Genomic DNA, 17,723 nt, shown 5'->3' on the forward strand with positions numbered 1-17,723 from the left:
AGTGCAAAGTGGTCCTGGCTCCAGACCAGGGAGTTGCTGTGTTCTGGTCACTCTTGAGCAAATCCCTTCCCTCAGGCCTTTCTTTTCCAGTCTGTCACCTGAAGAGGATGACACCAGTCTCATCCCACAAGTCCTATGGGACTAACTTCATTTAGGACCTTTCATGTGCACTGAGATCCTTCCCTGTGCACGAGAGTTATTTTCTTATCCAAATTCAAAGTGATGATCTGGATTCCTCCCCAGAGAGCTGTGGTGCAGCAGCAGCAGCACCACCTCCTCTGCTCCTGTGGGACTGGCTCTGCCCTGCTCACAGTGAAGCCTCTCCCGCTGGTTTGGTATGTGCAAATCAGTCTCTGATCTCCTGTCTCTGTGCCTTGCCGGGAGCCGGCACTAGCAAGAAAGTTCCTGGTGGCTGCAGAGGAGCTGGCAGCTTCACTGCATGATGCAGCAGGAGGGAATCGAGCCCCTTCTTCCAGAAGCGCTGCAGGGAAGAGTGCTAAGAGGCAGTGCAGATTGGGGCCATTACAGTTTTGAGGCTGTGAGTGTGAAGGCGGTTTTTGGGGAGCAGCAGAGCGGGGCTGCAGCAGGGAGAGCACTGCCAGACACAAGCTCCCTTCCTTCTAGCAGCCATTTTCCAGACTTGTTTGCGGTAGAGATTTCCTCTTCCCCAGACTCTCAAGTCATTGTTCCCCTTATGGGGCCTCACCAGTCATTGCCTTGTGGTGGAAAATATGAGGTTGTGGGGGCCAGAGCACAGACATTCCTTCCAGCTTAAAAGAGTCCTCACGCAGTGGAGTCCCCGAGAGAGCCGTGCGTGGCTCTGTAACTGTTAGCAGCATCACGCTGCACCAGAGATCAGCTGTTTGGTAAATGCTTTTCTCCTCTTGGTTAGGTTGTGGGGAGAAAAGCCTCCTTCCTCTCAATTCGTGCTGCTTTTCCTTGCAGCACCAGCTCCTGCCTGCTCACAGTGGGACATGAGAAAGGCCTGGCTGGTGTGTTAGGGCTGCAGTCCCTGTCAGGGGGTCAGTGGGGAGGCAGAGCTCTCTGTATCCACCCCAACCTCTGCAGGGTAGTACTGCCCAGGCAGGCTGTTTCTTTTTTCTGTGGCAGTAGTAGCATCAAACACAGAATCACGGAATGGTTTGGGTTGGAAGGGCCTGCAAGGCTCATCTAGTCCAACCCCCTGCAATGAGCAGGGACATCTTCAGCTGGTCAGGTTCTGGTCAGGTTGCCCAGAACCGCATCCAGCCTGGCCTTGAGTCTCCATCTCCCTGATAGACCCATGGACAAATTCCCACTAGCAGTGTTGTTTTCCCGTGGCCCCATGCAGAGGTCACTGACCTGATGGGCTGTCTTTATCACAGAGGTCGGTTAGAGCCGCAGTGCTCTCCTGCTCAGTGCTCTGATACAATGGGCATGGCCAGTTCATGACTGAGCAGCCAGCGAGGCAGGAGGGATTGCACACAAAGGGGTGAGGTACGGGTTTTGCAGAGGGGGACCTTCCTCTGGCCTCTGGGAGTTGTACATCTCTTCCTCCCTTGCCTGTCTCCGCATCCAGGTTTTCTGGGAACACCCGCTGATTCCCAGCATGGGCAGAGATGAATGCTCTGGCTTGTTTCCCATTAGCACAAGTCAGCTGCCATTAAATACTCATCTCTTAAGCATTCAGAAGCCTTTAAGGAATTGCATTTAGTGAGCCAGTCCTGGATGTCAGCTGAGAATAGGAAGAGATACAGGGAAAGATTTGGGAAGGGGGAAAGGATGGTGGCTGGCGTCTGGGTGTGTGGATTGATAGACTGGCGCATGTGCTGCTCTGTGGCAGGCATCCCGCGGGGAGCGCGGCAGCTCCTGGCACTGTGTCGGGATGGCTGAACTTAGTGGTGGAAGCTCTGAGGGATGGATGAAAGCAGAAGAGAGATGGAGTCTGTCCTCCAACGCAAGGAATTGGGGAGGGAACACAGCGTGGGGGAGTCTGAAGAGGGGCTGGAGTGAGGACTTGCCCCCGGGGCTGCAAGCAGCAGCTTGCTGAGCCAGAGAGGTGTTTTGTGTGGCTTTGCAAAGGAATTACAGCCTGGTTCCCTTAGGAAGCAAAGCCGTGTCAGCAGGCTGGCTGTGCCTGCCTGTCTGCCTCTGGCCTCCAGTGAGTCTTGAATCTCTCAGCCTCTTTCCGCCCCAGCTGATAAAGCAGTGGAGGCCTCCCAGATAATGGGGTTTTGTGACTCCAGGTGACTGGTTTAATGAGAGGGGCCTGCAAAGACCCTCCCCGAGAACGGAGTCTATCCGCTGCCCTGTAACTAGCTGACACCAGGCTGTGCAGAGAGAGCTGCTGGAAACTGGGCTTCATTAGTTCTGCTGCTTGCAGGATGGCTGTGGGATGTGGGGGAGGAGGAATCCTGAAGTGTTAATGGCGCTGGACCCCTTTGCATCCAGCACAGGCCTCATGCTGACAGCTTTCAAACAGGAGATTGTTAGCATTGGGAACATTGTCAAATGTCTGGTCACAGTCCCCTGGGGAATCCAGCACTGATCCAAACGTAGCCTGACAACCATCTTTTCCTTTTTAACTAACTAGCTTGGGGACAGCCTGTTTTCAAGCCTTCTGAGCTGCCCATTCATACCTTTGCTGGTCTGAGTGGCAGGATGTGTACCATGTGCCTCCTGAGGCAAGGGGACAGGGAGCTCCAGAGGGTGCCACTTTGGGACCAGATAACACTAGGCCAGAGGAAGGGTGCAGCTGGTGACCCAGCAGCCTCTGATAGTAGGTATCCTTTCAGAGTAGAGGATATGGATCATTCCACAGCCCATTGTATCGTCCTGATAGCGGTGATGTCCTGGGAGGTAGGTTTTATTGGAGAGCTGAACTGGGAATCAGATGGGTTCAATCCCCACATGCTGGGCTTATCTCCATCTTACTTTGACAACTGCAAATTCAACCTTCTAAGTCAGGCTTAAAAGTAATTTTGTGGGGTTTCTTCCAGAGTCTGCACATGTCCTGAGGCAATAGCCTTAAGGAAGAGAAATTGCAATGTTCACCCATTTATGGCAAACCCAGTGTCGGGGGTGCCAGCTTGGTTCATGCTCATGTGCTCTGTTTACGCTGCTGCCACATTTCTGCCCTGTCACACCAGTGCATCCTCGGATCCAGGGAGCTGCCACAGGAATTGGGTCAGGTTTGTGAGGAGGGACAAGTGCTTTCCTTGCTGGTCACAAACCAGAACAATGACACAAACGTGCTGCCAGAGCACAAGCGGCCGGAGGTGACCGGCTGCCTGCCCGTGCGTGCCCTCGGGTGAACCTGGACCTGCTCTCCCCGGGCCTCTACGGGAGGGCACGCTGCTGAAAGAGCTGCTTTTACCCAGAGAAGCACTTGGGCAGTGGAATGAAGTGCAGGAGCCAAATGCTGTCTCAGTGCCATCGCTGACCTGCCCTGCGCTGCTCTGCTGCCCAGCCCTCTCTGCTTGGATATTGCAGCACAACACAGCGCTTCTCCCTCACAGCAGGAGAGGAGAGAGGTTTGGGAAGCAGGAAACACAGCTTCTCGTCTCAGCTTTCTGCATCACTGACCTATCACCTCGTGTCTCCAACTGAAGAAAACATTGCCAAGACAACGGCTGAACCAGTGCTGGGGTTTGTGCCTGGATGTTGAGTTGGTTTAGAAATTGTGCAGGCAGTTGCTGTTTACAGGTGGCACCTTGGCACGTTCTGTCCCTGCTCCTGTGTCAGTCATGGCAGGGAAGAGGCAGAAGAGATGTGGATGGGAAGACATAGGGAGGACTGGCTGAAATACAGAGCTGCAAGCTCATTTCTTCCTGTCTGTGTGGAAGAAGTCTATTGTGAATTGTACTGGTTATGTCTGAAAACTTCCTCCCAGCTTTTGCTGCTGCCTTCTCTGAGGTGTGAGAACCTGTGCAAGTCCTGTAACCCCAGGCATCATTTTGCTGCCCTTTAGTTTTGTCTGTAGTACTCAAGTTTGTATGATACATGGCATTGCCTCCTGGAGGAGCTTTCAGTGCTTCAACTGTAGAACGCTTTGATTTCCTTGCACATCAGACAGGGCAAGAATGCAAAGCCTTGATTTTACAGCAAACAGCACCGAGCATTTTGTGAGGAGTCAGGTCATTCTGCACATATCCAAAAGCCAAAAGAGGAAAAAGACCTACAGTCGCTGCTGATAGCAGGAAAGCTTTTCATTCCTCTTGTCAGCAGGAGCAAGATGGCAAGTAGTATTTCTCCAATGCAGCGTGGGCTGCTGAGGAAAATGCTTTGGAGATCTTCAAGAGGAGATTTTGTACAGGAGAATGTGCAGAAGGCACAAAGCAATGTGAGGGGTTGTTTTCAAGCACGTGAACTCTCCACCCCGGAGCAGGGTGGTTTCCCTGCTCCATTCCCAGAGCACGCATAATGGCAGAGATCCCCTCTGCTCCCTTCGGGCAGGGTGGACGTGCAGCTGCTTGCACAGCTCTCTTCTGCAGGGAGAAGTGTGTTCTTCCCTACAGAGGTGTTTTGTTGCTTTCACAGGCTGGTGGGGAAAGTCCTCATTTCCACCAAGGAACACCAGGCGGTTGTGGCTCAGCAGGGACCAGGGGAGGGAATGGACAAGGGAGAGGTGCAGCAAGCAGCTCCTGTGCAAAGCCAAGGAGCCATGATGCCTCTTTCCCTTCGTGCACGCAGTCACTCGTGTATCCTGCTGCAGGCACCGCGCTGTTCTCATGCAGTCCCACCAGCGTGGAGCAGGCAGGGCAGCTCGCAGGACCTTGGCACCCCATGCGGACCCACACATGGCACCGTGTGTTGGCATGTGGAGCCACGCTTGGTCCTGGACATCCAGCCACAGGCAGGGGCTTGGAAACGCTACCAACATCTGCACTTACACTGTGTTGGGGTCCAGCTCCTTAGCGCCGGTTGCTGCTGGAGATGAGAAACAGCCCTTCCTGCTGCCTAATTTTAGCTCTCCACCTTGAGGCCCTGCATTGCTGGTTTCCATGGTGATGCCTCGCCAGCAGCGCTGGCTTCCTCGCCTGCGGGTGCTTGGAAATGTCTCTGGTTTTCCTCCTTGCTCCTTGGGAAGCGACAGCTGAGGCAGAAGCAGTGCATGTGGCTTGCTGCACTGTCAGTTCAGAGCTGCTTGGCACTTGCACGCATGAACCCTTCATCCATGGGGTTATGCCTCCCAGAAAGCTGCGTACATTCCCATCCCCGTTCAGCAGGCAGGCTGGGCTGTGCATACCTGGCACTTGTGCTGCCTGGCTGCCCTCAGTCTCTGTCCCCTCAGCTGTGGCAAACAGCTTTCTCCATGGTGTTTGCCTGAGAAGGTGCCTGGGGCGGTTGTGCCCCTGTGGAGGCTGCAGGGTGAAGCGTCAGGAGCATCCCTGGGCCGTAGAGACGCTCCTGCCCTGGCTTTGGGCTCGCTGCTTTTGCACCTTCCCACTTGCAGCAGAGGAGTAATTAGACAGAGAGAGCCTGGGCAGCTCGCCCGAGGCAGAAGAGAGGAACTGCCTCGTCGTGTCTTGCAGTGTAGATGCCACTGTGCAGCAACTCATAACGAGACTCTGCCCTTTCCCTTCCACCTGCCCAAGCGCGCTGTGCACAGGGACAAGTGACGCTTCCCAAGTCCAGAGTGACAGGAAAGGCAATAGCAGGTAGCAGGGAAGACACAGTGTAAAACCCGTGATTCCAGCCTGCCAGTCCTGGAACTCAGTGAAGAGTAATGACTTTGAAGCACTGTGGAGTCTTTTTTGTGTGTGATCTTGCATTTAAACCTTTGCAGTTTGTATGTTCAAGCTTTTACATGGTAGGTGCAAGGACAAGCTATGTAATATTGAAGTGGCAGCTGCCAGCCCTGCTTACTCAGGTGACTCCAGCAAATGGAGCTTTATAAAGAGAAAATGTGAGAAGGTCCAAGCTAAGATCAGAATGTCTGTCACAAGAAACTGGTAGCCGGAGAATCGGGAGTGAAGATGAAGCCTCATTCACAGACCCCCACTGTACTCTTCCGTTCATCCTCCGCTGTCTCTGTTACACTCCAAGTTACATGGTTACAGGAGACTTGGCCGTTCACTGGGGAGGCAGCTGGGAGTGAGCTCCCAGCTAGAGAGAGCTCCCAGCCTGCGGTGTGCCATGAACCACCTCAAAGCCATGGGGCTGTACCAAGTGGTAGCAGTGGCAACCGGTAACTTCATCTGTGTGCAGGCTGCTGGAGAGGAGTGTTTGCTGGCTCTTGCAGGAGGCAAAGGCAGTATCTGCAGCAGCAGAGGAGCACACCTCGACCTACAAAGCAGCCACAATGGGTCAGGGAGGCGGTGCAGAGTGGAGTAGATGTAGGGTAGGGGGGGTGATATCTATTGAAGGAAAGGGGTGAGGGTCTCAGGGGTTTTGGGAGCGGGGCGCATGAGTATAAGGGGCTATGGTTTGTAGGTTGTAGATGGAGAAAGTGCAGCACCCAGCCTGGTAACTCCTGCCACGGTTGCTGCTGCTGGGAGGGAGGATGAGCAAGCTGGGTCCGAGTAACCTGTGCCAAAGCGAGAGGGCAGGCAGGCAGAGCGACTTGATTCCTTCCTTTCTCTGGCAAAGCCCCAGGGTGTGAAGATGTGGCAGCCAGCTCCAACCCACTGTCAGCCTGGGACAGCTTAAAGCAGCAAGAAGGATCAAACAGCAAACCATATGGCTTTGATTAACAAGAAACTCAGAGTAACATGGACTTGTAGCCTGGCAGGAGGCAGGTTGTCTTCAGAGGCTGTGCTGGTGGTGGACCTTGCCCAAGTGCCAGTGGCAGAGCTGCGGGACGGCGCCTGCACTCCGGCACTAGCGGAGAGGGAGCTGTGGATGCAGGATGCAGGATGGCTGCATCTTGGGCCTGGTTTCCAGCACGCTGGCATGGGGAGAGGAGTCTTGCAACTTTAGCTAGGTCCCTGCAGAGCCTGCTGAGGCTGGCCCGGTTGTAGCAGTGCCTTTAAGCCTCTGCCTGGGAGGCTGGAGCCAGGTTTGGCATCGATGGGCAAGGCTGGGAGCTTGCTGCTGGCAGTGCTGCCTGGCCATGGGTAAGGAGAGGCAGAGTACTGCCATCTATTGCCAGGCACCTGGATTACAGACCTTGCTGGGTGGCAGTGCAAAGCTGTGACTAGGTCTTTTCAGGTCTTCGGCTCAGTGAAGTGTTGCTTGAAACCCTTTAAATGGACCAGCCCTTAGGTGCTACAGTGCATTTCAGGTGTGTGAGTGCCCTGCTCAGGCTCCAGCCTGGGAGAACTTGTTTTTTCTTTCTGATTTTTGTTACTCCTCTTTTCTTGCCCTGAATTGTGTGAGGTTGCTTTGTGCAGTGAAGTGCTCATGTTGCTCCATCCCACCCCAGAAGCCACCTACAACATTTACCCCAGCTCTCCTCCAGAAGGCAATTAAAGAGAGGTGGATGCAGCAGAAGGCCTAAAGAGTCTTTCATAGCTCAGAAACAATATGAGAAAGGAGGATGAAGGGGCACAAAAAGGATAAAACATGATAAGCAGCAAGACAGGAACATTTGCAGAGATTTAGAAGGGTGTTTGTCACTATGCAGTGCCTTGAAAAGACCTTCTTGGGCTTGATGACTGTGCAGTAGGCCAGCAGACAAAATACTCTGAAGACCAGGGCAGGGTCACACAGCAGATGATCTGTCTGTCACTGTGGGCTGTTCAGTAAAGACAACAATTCACTGTGAAATTGTGGTTTAAAAGCAAAACAAACAACAACAAAAGAGAATGAGAGTAAAGAAGCAATAGGAGAAAAAATGTTCTCAGTATTTGTTGTTGTGTGTGTCAATAATGCTTGCTCCTCAGGCAAATTCTGGGTGTATCCAAAGTATATCATGAAGGTACAAAGATACCACAAATGGGCAGAGGTTAAGAATAATACTCACATGAGAAGGTGAAAAAAACCTTTGTGTATTAGAGAGAAGAGCCACAGCAAATGGGGTTGACCGATCTCACTGATTCTTTTGCTTTCCTCAGTTCTCTGTCTCTGATACAAAACTGTTGAGGAACCCAGTTGGCCTGAACCAGACACTTAATGTACAGGTGGAAAATGTTACATGAAATGAGAGTCACAAAGGAAATTAATGGCAAAGCAGGGAATTAAACCAGGGTCTGTGAAGTGTAAACCCCTGGAACCATCTTCTCTGTTAAAAGTCTAACAAAAGAAAAAGACATTAAACTGACCGAAGTAGATGGTGGTTTTATTGACAATACGATTAACCTGTGGCATCTTCGCTGCTGGGTGGCACTAGTTTGGGAATGCAGAAAAAGGGGTCGACAATTAGGTGAACAAGAATACTTGTGATGACTTTGGCTGGGAGAAAACTGTAAAGCATATAAATTGTGCTGCAGGGCAAAAGTCAACTGCTGGCTGTCAGGGACAAGGAAGACATTTGCTCTGTGAGAAGGTAACTGTATAATCATCTATGACAGTATTTCTTCCTTTGAAGTGTTTAATCTTGACCAGTGGAGGCAAGATAATGGCTCATATAGGGGTTTTTTGTGATGGGGGCATCATCTGGTGCCTGATGGCGATTTCTTCTGCCTGTTTGGTATCACACCTTTCTTCAGGGTTATATTCACCATCTTCTTAAATGTCTCAAGCAAAGACGTTTCTGCTCCCTACCCTTCATGAAAACAGTTTGAAGACAGCAGTCCTTGACATAGGCACACTATTCCTGCCATTTGTGCTAGACTTTCTCTTGCTTATATTTGCTCCAGTTCTGCTAGGTGATTTTCTGGGAATGACCTCAAGGAAGCACTCTATTGCTGGGGCTGTAGCCCTCGTTCTTGTGTCTGCTCCTGGTTATTGTCTGAGCTGTCCACTTATTGCAGTCATGTCTGTCTCCCTCTGTAATCTTGTTTAATGTGTTATTTGTTTTAAGCTGTGTTGCTGCTCTTCTGGGTAACTTAATGTATTTTGTGTCTCTTATTTTGTATCGTGCAGGAAGAGCCAAGGAGCAAATCCAAGATCTGTGCCAATGTCTTCTGCGGAGCTGGGCGGGAGTGTGCAGTGACTGAGAAGGGAGAGCCAACCTGCCTCTGCATTGAGGTATGGGGACAGCACGGGGTCTGTGTCTGGGACATGTCAACACCATCACCCCCCGCCTGGGTTTTGACTGCTGGAAGGATCCCATGATGGGATGAGGCTGTTTTGGAGCAGCTGCAAATTCAAACAGTGGCTCTTCAAACAGCAGGGCCTTTCCCAGCGTGGTGTGGAGGAAGAGCCCTGTAGGGTAGATAATGCCTGGGGCTTGCAGTTTGCGCAACTGCCCAGGGTCTTTACACACACAGGAGACGTGGCTGGAGGTCTTTTGTTGGGAAAGCTCAGTAGGGTATTGATATACAGCTGGCTTTGGAGAGCGCTCTAAGGGAGCGGTCTGTGAGCTCCAAGACAGCCCCCCCTCACTGGCATTCTGTTTGAGGAGCTTACAAACACCCTACTAAAAACCAGCTTTTGTAAAATGGAAATATTTGTGGTGGAATGCGGTGAGGGTGAATAGCTTCATCCAGCAGGGAGCCGGAGACCATAAGAAGAATCTTTCCCAGCTGTAGAGACACAGCGTCTCCCTACTCCACTCTGCCCCAAGCTTTCAAGCCTCCTGCCTGGCTCCTGGGAATGGGCATGCCGCTCTCTGTTTCTGTTCCCACTTCCCTCCGAGCCTGCAGCTCTGGCACGGCCAGCCTGGGCACTGGAGAGTGAAATGCCACGTTAGCAGGAAGAGAGTCTGTTACTCTGGGTAGGCTTGGCCAGACTGAAAGGCACACGAGGGAGAAGCTCACAGCCTGAACAGTGGCACTGGTGAACTCTCCCAGTGCTGTAGGCTCTGCTCATTGCTCGTGGCTGATGGCGTGTTCTGCATTTGGTTGCAGAAAGGTGGATCAGAGCCTACAAAGAGGTGCTGAGCTGAGCTGAGCAAGCAGAGGTGCACTGAACAGGCTCACAGAGGCACCTCCAAGTAGGTCCATGGCACACAGAGCAGCAGCTGCAGGATTACACTCATTATTTATGCTGGGCACTGAATTCTTTGCTGGGCTCTGCTTTAAAGAAGGCTCCTGTCATGGTGGTGATGACCATGGAGGCTGGGATGAAGTGAAGCCTTAGAACCCACACCAACAGACTTCCCAGTGTGGTTTTTCTAGGGTGATGACGGGTGGGTTCAGCCTGTTCCAAACACCAAGGGGGCTGTGCCAAGGGCTTCTACTGAGTTGGGCTGATGCTGGGACTCACCTGCCTCCTTCTAGCTCTCCTGAAAAGGCAGATAAAATGTTGTCTTCTCTGTCTCTCTCACAGAAATGCAAACCTCACAAGAGGCCTGTGTGCGGTAGCAATGGCAAGACCTACCTGAACCACTGTGAGCTGCACCGTGATGCTTGCCTCACTGGCTCCAAAATCCAGGTGGACTACGATGGCCACTGTAAAGGTAAGCCCAGCGCTGAGGGCCAGCTACACTCTAAGGGAGGGAAAGTCAGAAGCCAAGCATGATGACAAAGCAAGGCAGAGGCCTCACCAGCCAGAACCTTGTCCTATAGGTGCTGAATGGAGTAAACAGGGCAAGCCTGGGAATGATAGCCAGGTTCAAACAGAAGTCAGGATCACCAGGCAAGTTTGTGGTGGTGAAGTAGGCCTGAAAGTCAAGCCATGAAATCAGGTCTGGTGATAGATAGTAACCAGAGTCGGGCACAGGCCAGTGATTGCCGGGAAGTCCATAGTGATGCAGGCTGTAGCAGGTCTGAGATCAAGGTGGGAAGACAGTCACCAGGTCAGGGCTTAGATCAGCAGGGTCTATGGAAGGTACAGGAATGGTTGCAACAGAGCTGGCACCCAGGTGGGAAGAAGTTTGTATTGTTTCATGTTGCATCAGAAATATCCTCTTCTGTCTTTCCATTAACAGAGAAGAAGTCTGAGAATCCAGCTGCAAGTCCAGGTAAGAAGCCATCTCCTTTCTGGCTGTGGCCTCTGTATGCATTTAGGAAAAGAGACAGGGAGGAACGTCTGCACAGCTCTGTAAAAGTCTTACCTCTGCACTAGCTGTAGCAGAGTCCAAGTTGATGGATCAGCTGAAATAGAATTGCCCAGCTCTTTACTCCCGGATAACCTTTCAGAGCTTATACATCTCCTGGGCTCTTCACTGTGCTGGAATGTCTCAGGGGCTCAGCATGGACAAGGTGGAATGAATCCCAGTTTGCCTTTGGGGACACAAGCTGTGCTTATCACCTAGCCTGAGGGCTCTTCCACCTGCTTCATTGGGGATCTGAGGCACAGGAGCTGTGGAGCTCTTGTCTCCAACTCCAAGAGCACTATTTTAAAAGGAGACTTTGCTTTAGGAGTGATTAACTGATGGGTGCAAAGGCAGAGAGGCAGCACTAGATAACGAATGGGACATTGTCAGGGGCGTCAGGAGGTACAGCTGAACAAGATGATCTTAAACATCTTTTCCAACCTAAGTGATTCTATGATAAGTCTCTGATTCCTTGTGCCTGGTTTTTCCCCTTACGCATCACCATGTGTACTTAGACTGTGGATTTTGGGGCCGTGGCCTGCCCATCAGAGAGGGCCCTTTTCCCATCTGTGGCCATGTAAGTGCTGGCGCTGTATAATCATCAACTTCCTAGGACAGATGAGAGCAAACCCTCGTACAAGCTTAAGGGAAAGGACCATGTCAGAGCATGGCCACCTCTTTAAAGTGGTTTGAACGAAGTTCAAAATCAAACATGGAGAATACCTTCTTTTTTGTTTTATTTTATGTTTCTCTATCTGGTTTTCATCTGATTGTAGTCACTGGATTCAGGAGGAGATCCTTAGTGTGACATGAATGCACACTGATTCCCCTTGTGGCTCCACTGACAACTCACAGAAGCCAGATCTAGCTTCAATTCTGCTTTAAAGGCATGGTTTGGTACTAGCACACAAAGTGATACCCACCTAAAGAAACCTGTGACTGGCGAGTGCTCTGAACAAGCCAGACTTGACCCCCTCTCATTTCCAAATAGAGTGGGCAAGTCTGGGCTTTGAAGAGATGAAATCTCCTGAGATTGTAGGCCCTACAGTTCAAGCTTGCTCAGTCTAGTCTTTGCCATTTCAGAGAATAGAGGGTTTGGTGTTTGAGGGTTGATGGCCGAACGCCTGTTCTGCACCCATCGGGAAGCCTGGGGACACCACACCAAGATGGGGCAGCTCTGGGTTGTTCTTCCACAAGCTTCAGGGACGGGAAGGCAGAAGAACCTTGGCAGCAGTGTTGTTTTCTGGCCTTGCCACATGGTGTCACCCACAGCCCATCTGCTGCTCAGCACATGGCACTTGTGCTTTGATCCGGCAGTGGCACATCTCCCAGACGGACAGAGGGCCTGCAAACTGCCAGCAGGCTGGCTTTTGTTTTCTAGTCGTGGTCTCCTTGCCAGCTTCACTCCTCTCATCTTTGCTTTTTCTTCTGCTGCACCTTCTCCCATTACAGTTGTCTGCTACCAGTCGGACAGGGATGAGCTCCGTCGCCGCGTCATCCAGTGGCTGGAAGCTGAGATTATCCCTGATGGCTGGTTTTCCAAGGGCAGCAACTACAGCGAAGTCCTGGACAAGTATTTCAAGGCAAGTAGAGCAGCGCCTGCCTCGGTGGCCAGAGAACATTTCTTGCCCTGTCACTGCAAACCAGCTGCCATTCCCCCCTACCCAAAAGGCTCCAGTGTGTGATGTGCCTGTCGAGGTGGGGGCCAGAGAGGTCCCGTATGTCCTACAGCATGATGTGTTACAGGCTGCCTGCAGCAGCTGCTGACAGAGCCACTGTCACGGCTACGTGACAACCCAGACTTGGAGCATCCCTGGCTCCTGGTGTCTGACCTGCCTGGGGGAAAAGGAGGAGGGTAGGCCAGGTGTGCTGTGGTAGGGGAGAGAACAACTGATCTCGGGGTAGCCAGAGGAAGAAAAGCTGAGTGAAAGCGTTCGAAATGAATGTAGAAAGAGCAGGAAGCTGGGGGAAGGGGCTGCCAGTCCTTTGTTCCAGACAGTTCCAAGGCCATGTTGAGGTGGGGATAGGGAATGCTGGGATGCTTCAAGGGGAATATTTGCTTGCAAGAGTATGGCCCAGTTGTGGCTAAGAGCTGGCAGCTCCCTAGTGCTCTGCAGATAGAGAGGAGTTGCCTGTAAGTCTCAGGCCCTGCAATAATCCCATTCCTCTTCCCTCCTTCCTGTCGGTCTGGCCCCCAGTTCATCCCCTTTTGTGATCAGCAGATCACAGGCTTCTCCCATGCTCCTGCCACATGCACTGCTTCCTCCCTCCCCCTCACGCCTGGCTCCTGATAAAGACTTCAGAGCATTCAGGCTGGAGCTGGAGGAGCAGGTGGGGAAAGGAGGAGAGTGTTTAAATCATAAGCTGTTGACAGCGAGAGATTAATGGTGCCTGACAGCAGTTCGCACTGCAAGCAAATTTGCCATGGCAATGGCACCCTCTGGTGAGACAGAGGAGCTGGTCCCCGCACCCCAGAGAGCATCTTTGCCTTTATAGCCATTAATGCTGCTCTGTCTGTGGAAACCTGCTTGGGACCCACTGCCTCAGGCACCCCCACCAGCGTCTGCAGCCGCAGGTTTGTGTCCCCAGTGCAGCTCTGCTGTGCCCAGCCGTGGGGCTCCATATGCCTGCCCTGCAAATGGCCTGACTCCTGCCCTGCAGGTAGTAAACACTGAAGACAGAAAGATGACATGAGGCTTTTCCCTCTTCTCCTTGATGGGGAGGTTTGTAGATGTGGCATTAAGCTGTTTCCCTCCTGGAAGCCTGACTTGCGTGGATCAGTGGGCTGCAGGTTGTCCAGCAGGCAAGGCCGTGACCTTGAAGAATATTACTTCAAGAGGAGTGAGGCCAGTAGTGGGACGTTTTTCTGTTTTGGAGGGTCTCAGTGAAGGGGGAGACACATAAGTGCAGACCATAGCACTGAAAGGCAAGAAAACCAGCTTAACTGAGTCTGGGTCATTAAGAGAACCACAGCCACTTTCACAAGGAATAGTGGCTTCAGCTGCTCCTGGTAGAAGTTGACATGTTGGTGGAGCAGTTACACAGGCTGCAGCACACAGAGTAATTTTCCTAGCCCTACAGGTTGCTCTGAACCACACAGAGGTAACAACAGGCAGTGTCTCTCCCAGCATTCCTGGAAGCACTGCATGAGGAGCCAAGGCAAACAGCAGAAATTAGCCAGCAGCAGTCTGTGTGCAGAATTCATTTTTCCCTCACTGCAATGCAGCTGTTTCTAAGAGGGTCCAGCAGTTCCTGCTGCGTGCCCGGCACTGCAGTGTGACATCTCCAAACAGCAGGCAAAATGCAATTACTTCTGTGGGAGCACAGCCAGGATTTCAGGGTTAAAAGTCCTGATCTTCAGTGCCAGGAGTCCTGTCAGGACCTGAAGAAGTTGGTGGCGAGGCGTTGTGCTGGTGCATTAAATTGTTCCTTCTTTAGGAGCAGCAAAAAATTGCTTCCTGTGATTTCCCCTTTTGTCACTGTCAGAGTCCAGGCACAGCTTTGGATTTACACATTTTGGGAAGCTGACACCTCCTTGAATGCAACTGGTCTGCTTTAAGGCAGGAGGTATATAAGAGGGCTAAGAGCTGGTTGGAACAAAGAGAAGAAATGGGGTTAGAGCCATAAATCAAGCAGCAGGAGGTGAATGAGAGGCAGGATAGCTTATCAGTGAGAACAAGACTCAGATCATGTCTCCCAGTTCTGATGCTAATACGGACATGTTGCTGCTATTCTCTGAGCCTGTGTTCTTTGTGCAAAACAGGGGTGATTCAACCAATTTCACTTAAGCTTCAAAAATGCTAAGAGGGAGAAGGAAGGGGTACCCTGAACTGATAATTCAGACCCTCTTACATCTTCCTCTTTCCCTACAGAGCTTTGACAATGGTGATTCTCGCTTGGACTCCACCGAATTCTTGAAGTTTGTGGAGCAGAATGAGACCGCTGTCAACATCACCACCTACATGGACCAGGAGACCAACAAGCTGCTCAGGTCAGGATGCCAGGAGGGCCGGTGGGACAGATGTGGTAGAAGGGGCATGAAAATCCCCTTATGGAAAGTCATATCAGTTAGGGCTTGCACTAACAAAGATGACTCCATATGAAGTGGCTTTTCACTTAACTAGGTGTGAATACCACCAAAAGGAGCAGTCCCACCCCTACTCTTCATGTTAAGCACATATTTCAACCCTCTTCTACCTTAAATCTGGTAGGTGTGCAACCAGAAGGTGAGTTGGGGGGCAGAAAATTTGTCATCTTTTTTATTCCCTAATAAATTACTTTTGCAGTGGACTTTACTCACCTTTTACCTTTTTACTCACCTCTAGCCTGCAGCTAGAGCTGGTACATCATGTGAAAATGCAGTTTGAGAGGCTTCCCTTTTTCTGTGTATGTGCCACTGTATGCGAGACAACGAGGAGAACAGGCTGCTTGTGTTTATGCTGTGCTTGCATCTCCACTCGTGTGACAGCACATCAATGTCAGCAGGGTCGTATTCCTGCTGTTCTGAATATCCCCCCACTTCCCGTCCCTTCAGCAGAGTATTTTGTGCCTAGTTTTCTTTTGTCTGTATCCAGTGAGGTTTCCTTACAGAGCCACTTCTGCCAGGCAGCTCAGAGCCTGAGTAGTTCCTGGTTTTACTCGTCTGCACACTGAAGCCAGCAGAGCAGGGACCGGCCTAGCCCAGCCCTGTGCAGAACATGCCTGTGTGTTTCCTTTCAGGGGACTCTGCGTAGATGCCCTCATTGAGCTGTCAGATGAAAATGCTGACTGGAAACTCAGCTTCAATGAATTTCTCAAGTGCCTCAGCCCGTCCTTCAACCCACCAGAGAAAAGTAGGAACACCTCACTTATACTGGGGAACCAGGGGGTCCTGGGAGGGGAGGAAAGAAAAGAGACCAGCTTTGGGCCAAGCATCAGATGCTGTAATTGTGCTCCCAGAGACAATGTTGATACATGCCTGCCTCTGATCCAACAGCACCCCTTGTTCCTGCATTGTCCAAAGTACTGCTTTTTCTGTCCCAGAGCTCCCACAGCTCTTGTGATGGACAAGGTTTGGATTTTAGAAGCGAAGGCATAGGTTAAATGGATATGGTATGCTTGGAAGGTCAAGGCATGTATTTAATACTGTGGAGACAAATCATGTGAGGAGTTCACGTCTGGATAGCTTAGGGAAGTCAGACCAGGCCAAAGTCCTGCTGTGTTCTGCCTCTCACACAGAGAGCCTCCCTGATGAACATCTCAAAGTTCACTATCCTTCCCAATCCTGCTTAGTGCGACAGTTCATGTGCAAGCACCTGACCAGGCCATTCATCTCATTGTCTCCTCGGGGGTGCTGGTCCAAAGGTGCCGGATGTACATCCCACTGCAGGAGGAGCTGACAGAGACTATGCTTCCTAGGGATTATTAAGTTGAACCCTCTGTTGTCTATTTCAATGGCAAGCTAGGGATGCTGCACCTGCCCAAGAAGAATAATCAGCTGGTTTTCACTTAACACCATACGGGCCCTTGAGTGCTTTGGGGCCTTGATTTAAACATACAGAAGAACTGTGAGAAGAAATATGAGCTGAAATGAGAAGTAATTTTTTTCCTTCCTTTTCAGGGCAACAGCAGATATACAAATAATTTCCCCAACTGCTTCCCACCTGGAACAGAAATTGTTTCAGAGTAACCAGAACTTTCACTTTGGGGGTTCTTTTCTATATAATAACAGATAAGGAAATTCGAACAAATCCAATACTGAGATTTCACTTGGAATTGAGAAATTGAAATGTGTTCTTTTGAAGAAGCAAAATGAGCTGTTTGATTTTCCCAAATTATTTTTGGCTGATTTCAAACACCAAACTCAGCATGAATATTTTAATCATTAGGAAACTTTTGGAGGTTAGGGAAAGGAAAGCCTCCTCCAAAACCTCATACCTCTTCTCTCTCAAGGCATCTCCAAAGTACATTGTCTTTAGCGTGCTTGCTATCTCACAACCACTGCCCTTGCTTTGTGCCTCTCCAGAGTGTGCCCTGGAAGACGAATCCTATGAGGATGGAGCAGAGACCCAGGTGGAGTGCAACCGCTGCGTCTGTGCCTGTGGGAACTGGGTGTGCACTGCGATGACATGCGAGGGTCCGTATGCTCTCCCCCTGCGTTTGGTTCTGTACAAAAGGCACTTTTGCTTTCTCTCTTTCTGAGAGCACCAGCTACCCAGATTTATTCTCTCTCCAGCTTTTTCTCAGCTTCTCTATGAGTGGCTTCTGCATTACCCTCCCATGCTGCACGTTGACCAAACCCAAGCTGGTTCTGTTCTAGTGGTCAGGAAGTGTGTAACTGGCTTGGGGGCAGTGCTGCTGGCGTGTTTAGTTTGGATTTGGTGGTGTGAAAATTCGGCCCCTAGTCTTCCAGTCAAGAACTGCTCTGCATCCAGCTGGCTTGGAGCATGCACAGACCAAATAGGTCACTGTTTGCAACCATACAAGCAAGTCAGCTTTCCTGTGTATCCTCACTGTATCTGTGTTTATGGTATCTGTAGAGCAGGAGCTAGAAGTCCTGTCTTGCCCCAAAGGGAAGATAGGAGACTTCATCCACTAATGCCAAGAAAGCACTTTAGCTTCTTGCCATAAAAACTGTAGAAGAAAATAATGGTGATGGAGCTGAAGGGAGGTGATGTTTGTAGCAAGGCTGGATTCTTTGTCTATTCTTCCTTTGGAAGACCCTTCTTAAACTTTCACAGCC

At 51.0% G+C, this 17,723-nt stretch overlaps 1 protein-coding gene across 1 annotated transcript in view; it reads left to right on the forward strand.

Annotated features, from left to right (window-relative positions):
• The window catches only part of FSTL1 (follistatin like 1), a 52,541-nt gene that overhangs the window by 30,209 nt on the left and 4,609 nt on the right, over positions 1-17,723 (forward strand). The window contains exons 3-9 of the mRNA XM_030471784.2: positions 8,947-9,051; positions 10,294-10,423; positions 10,895-10,927; positions 12,455-12,585; positions 14,875-14,993; positions 15,722-15,834; positions 17,007-17,117. Of these exons, the coding sequence (XP_030327644.1) occupies positions 8,947-9,051; positions 10,294-10,423; positions 10,895-10,927; positions 12,455-12,585; positions 14,875-14,993; positions 15,722-15,834; positions 17,007-17,117 (742 nt within the window). The remainder of the gene's footprint in view (positions 1-8,946; positions 9,052-10,293; positions 10,424-10,894; positions 10,928-12,454; positions 12,586-14,874; positions 14,994-15,721; positions 15,835-17,006; positions 17,118-17,723) is intronic.

This window comes from Strigops habroptila, chromosome 2, assembly GCF_004027225.2.
Source record: "Strigops habroptila isolate Jane chromosome 2, bStrHab1.2.pri, whole genome shotgun sequence".
In the NCBI taxonomy this organism is placed as follows: Eukaryota; Metazoa; Chordata; class Aves; order Psittaciformes; family Psittacidae; genus Strigops; species Strigops habroptila.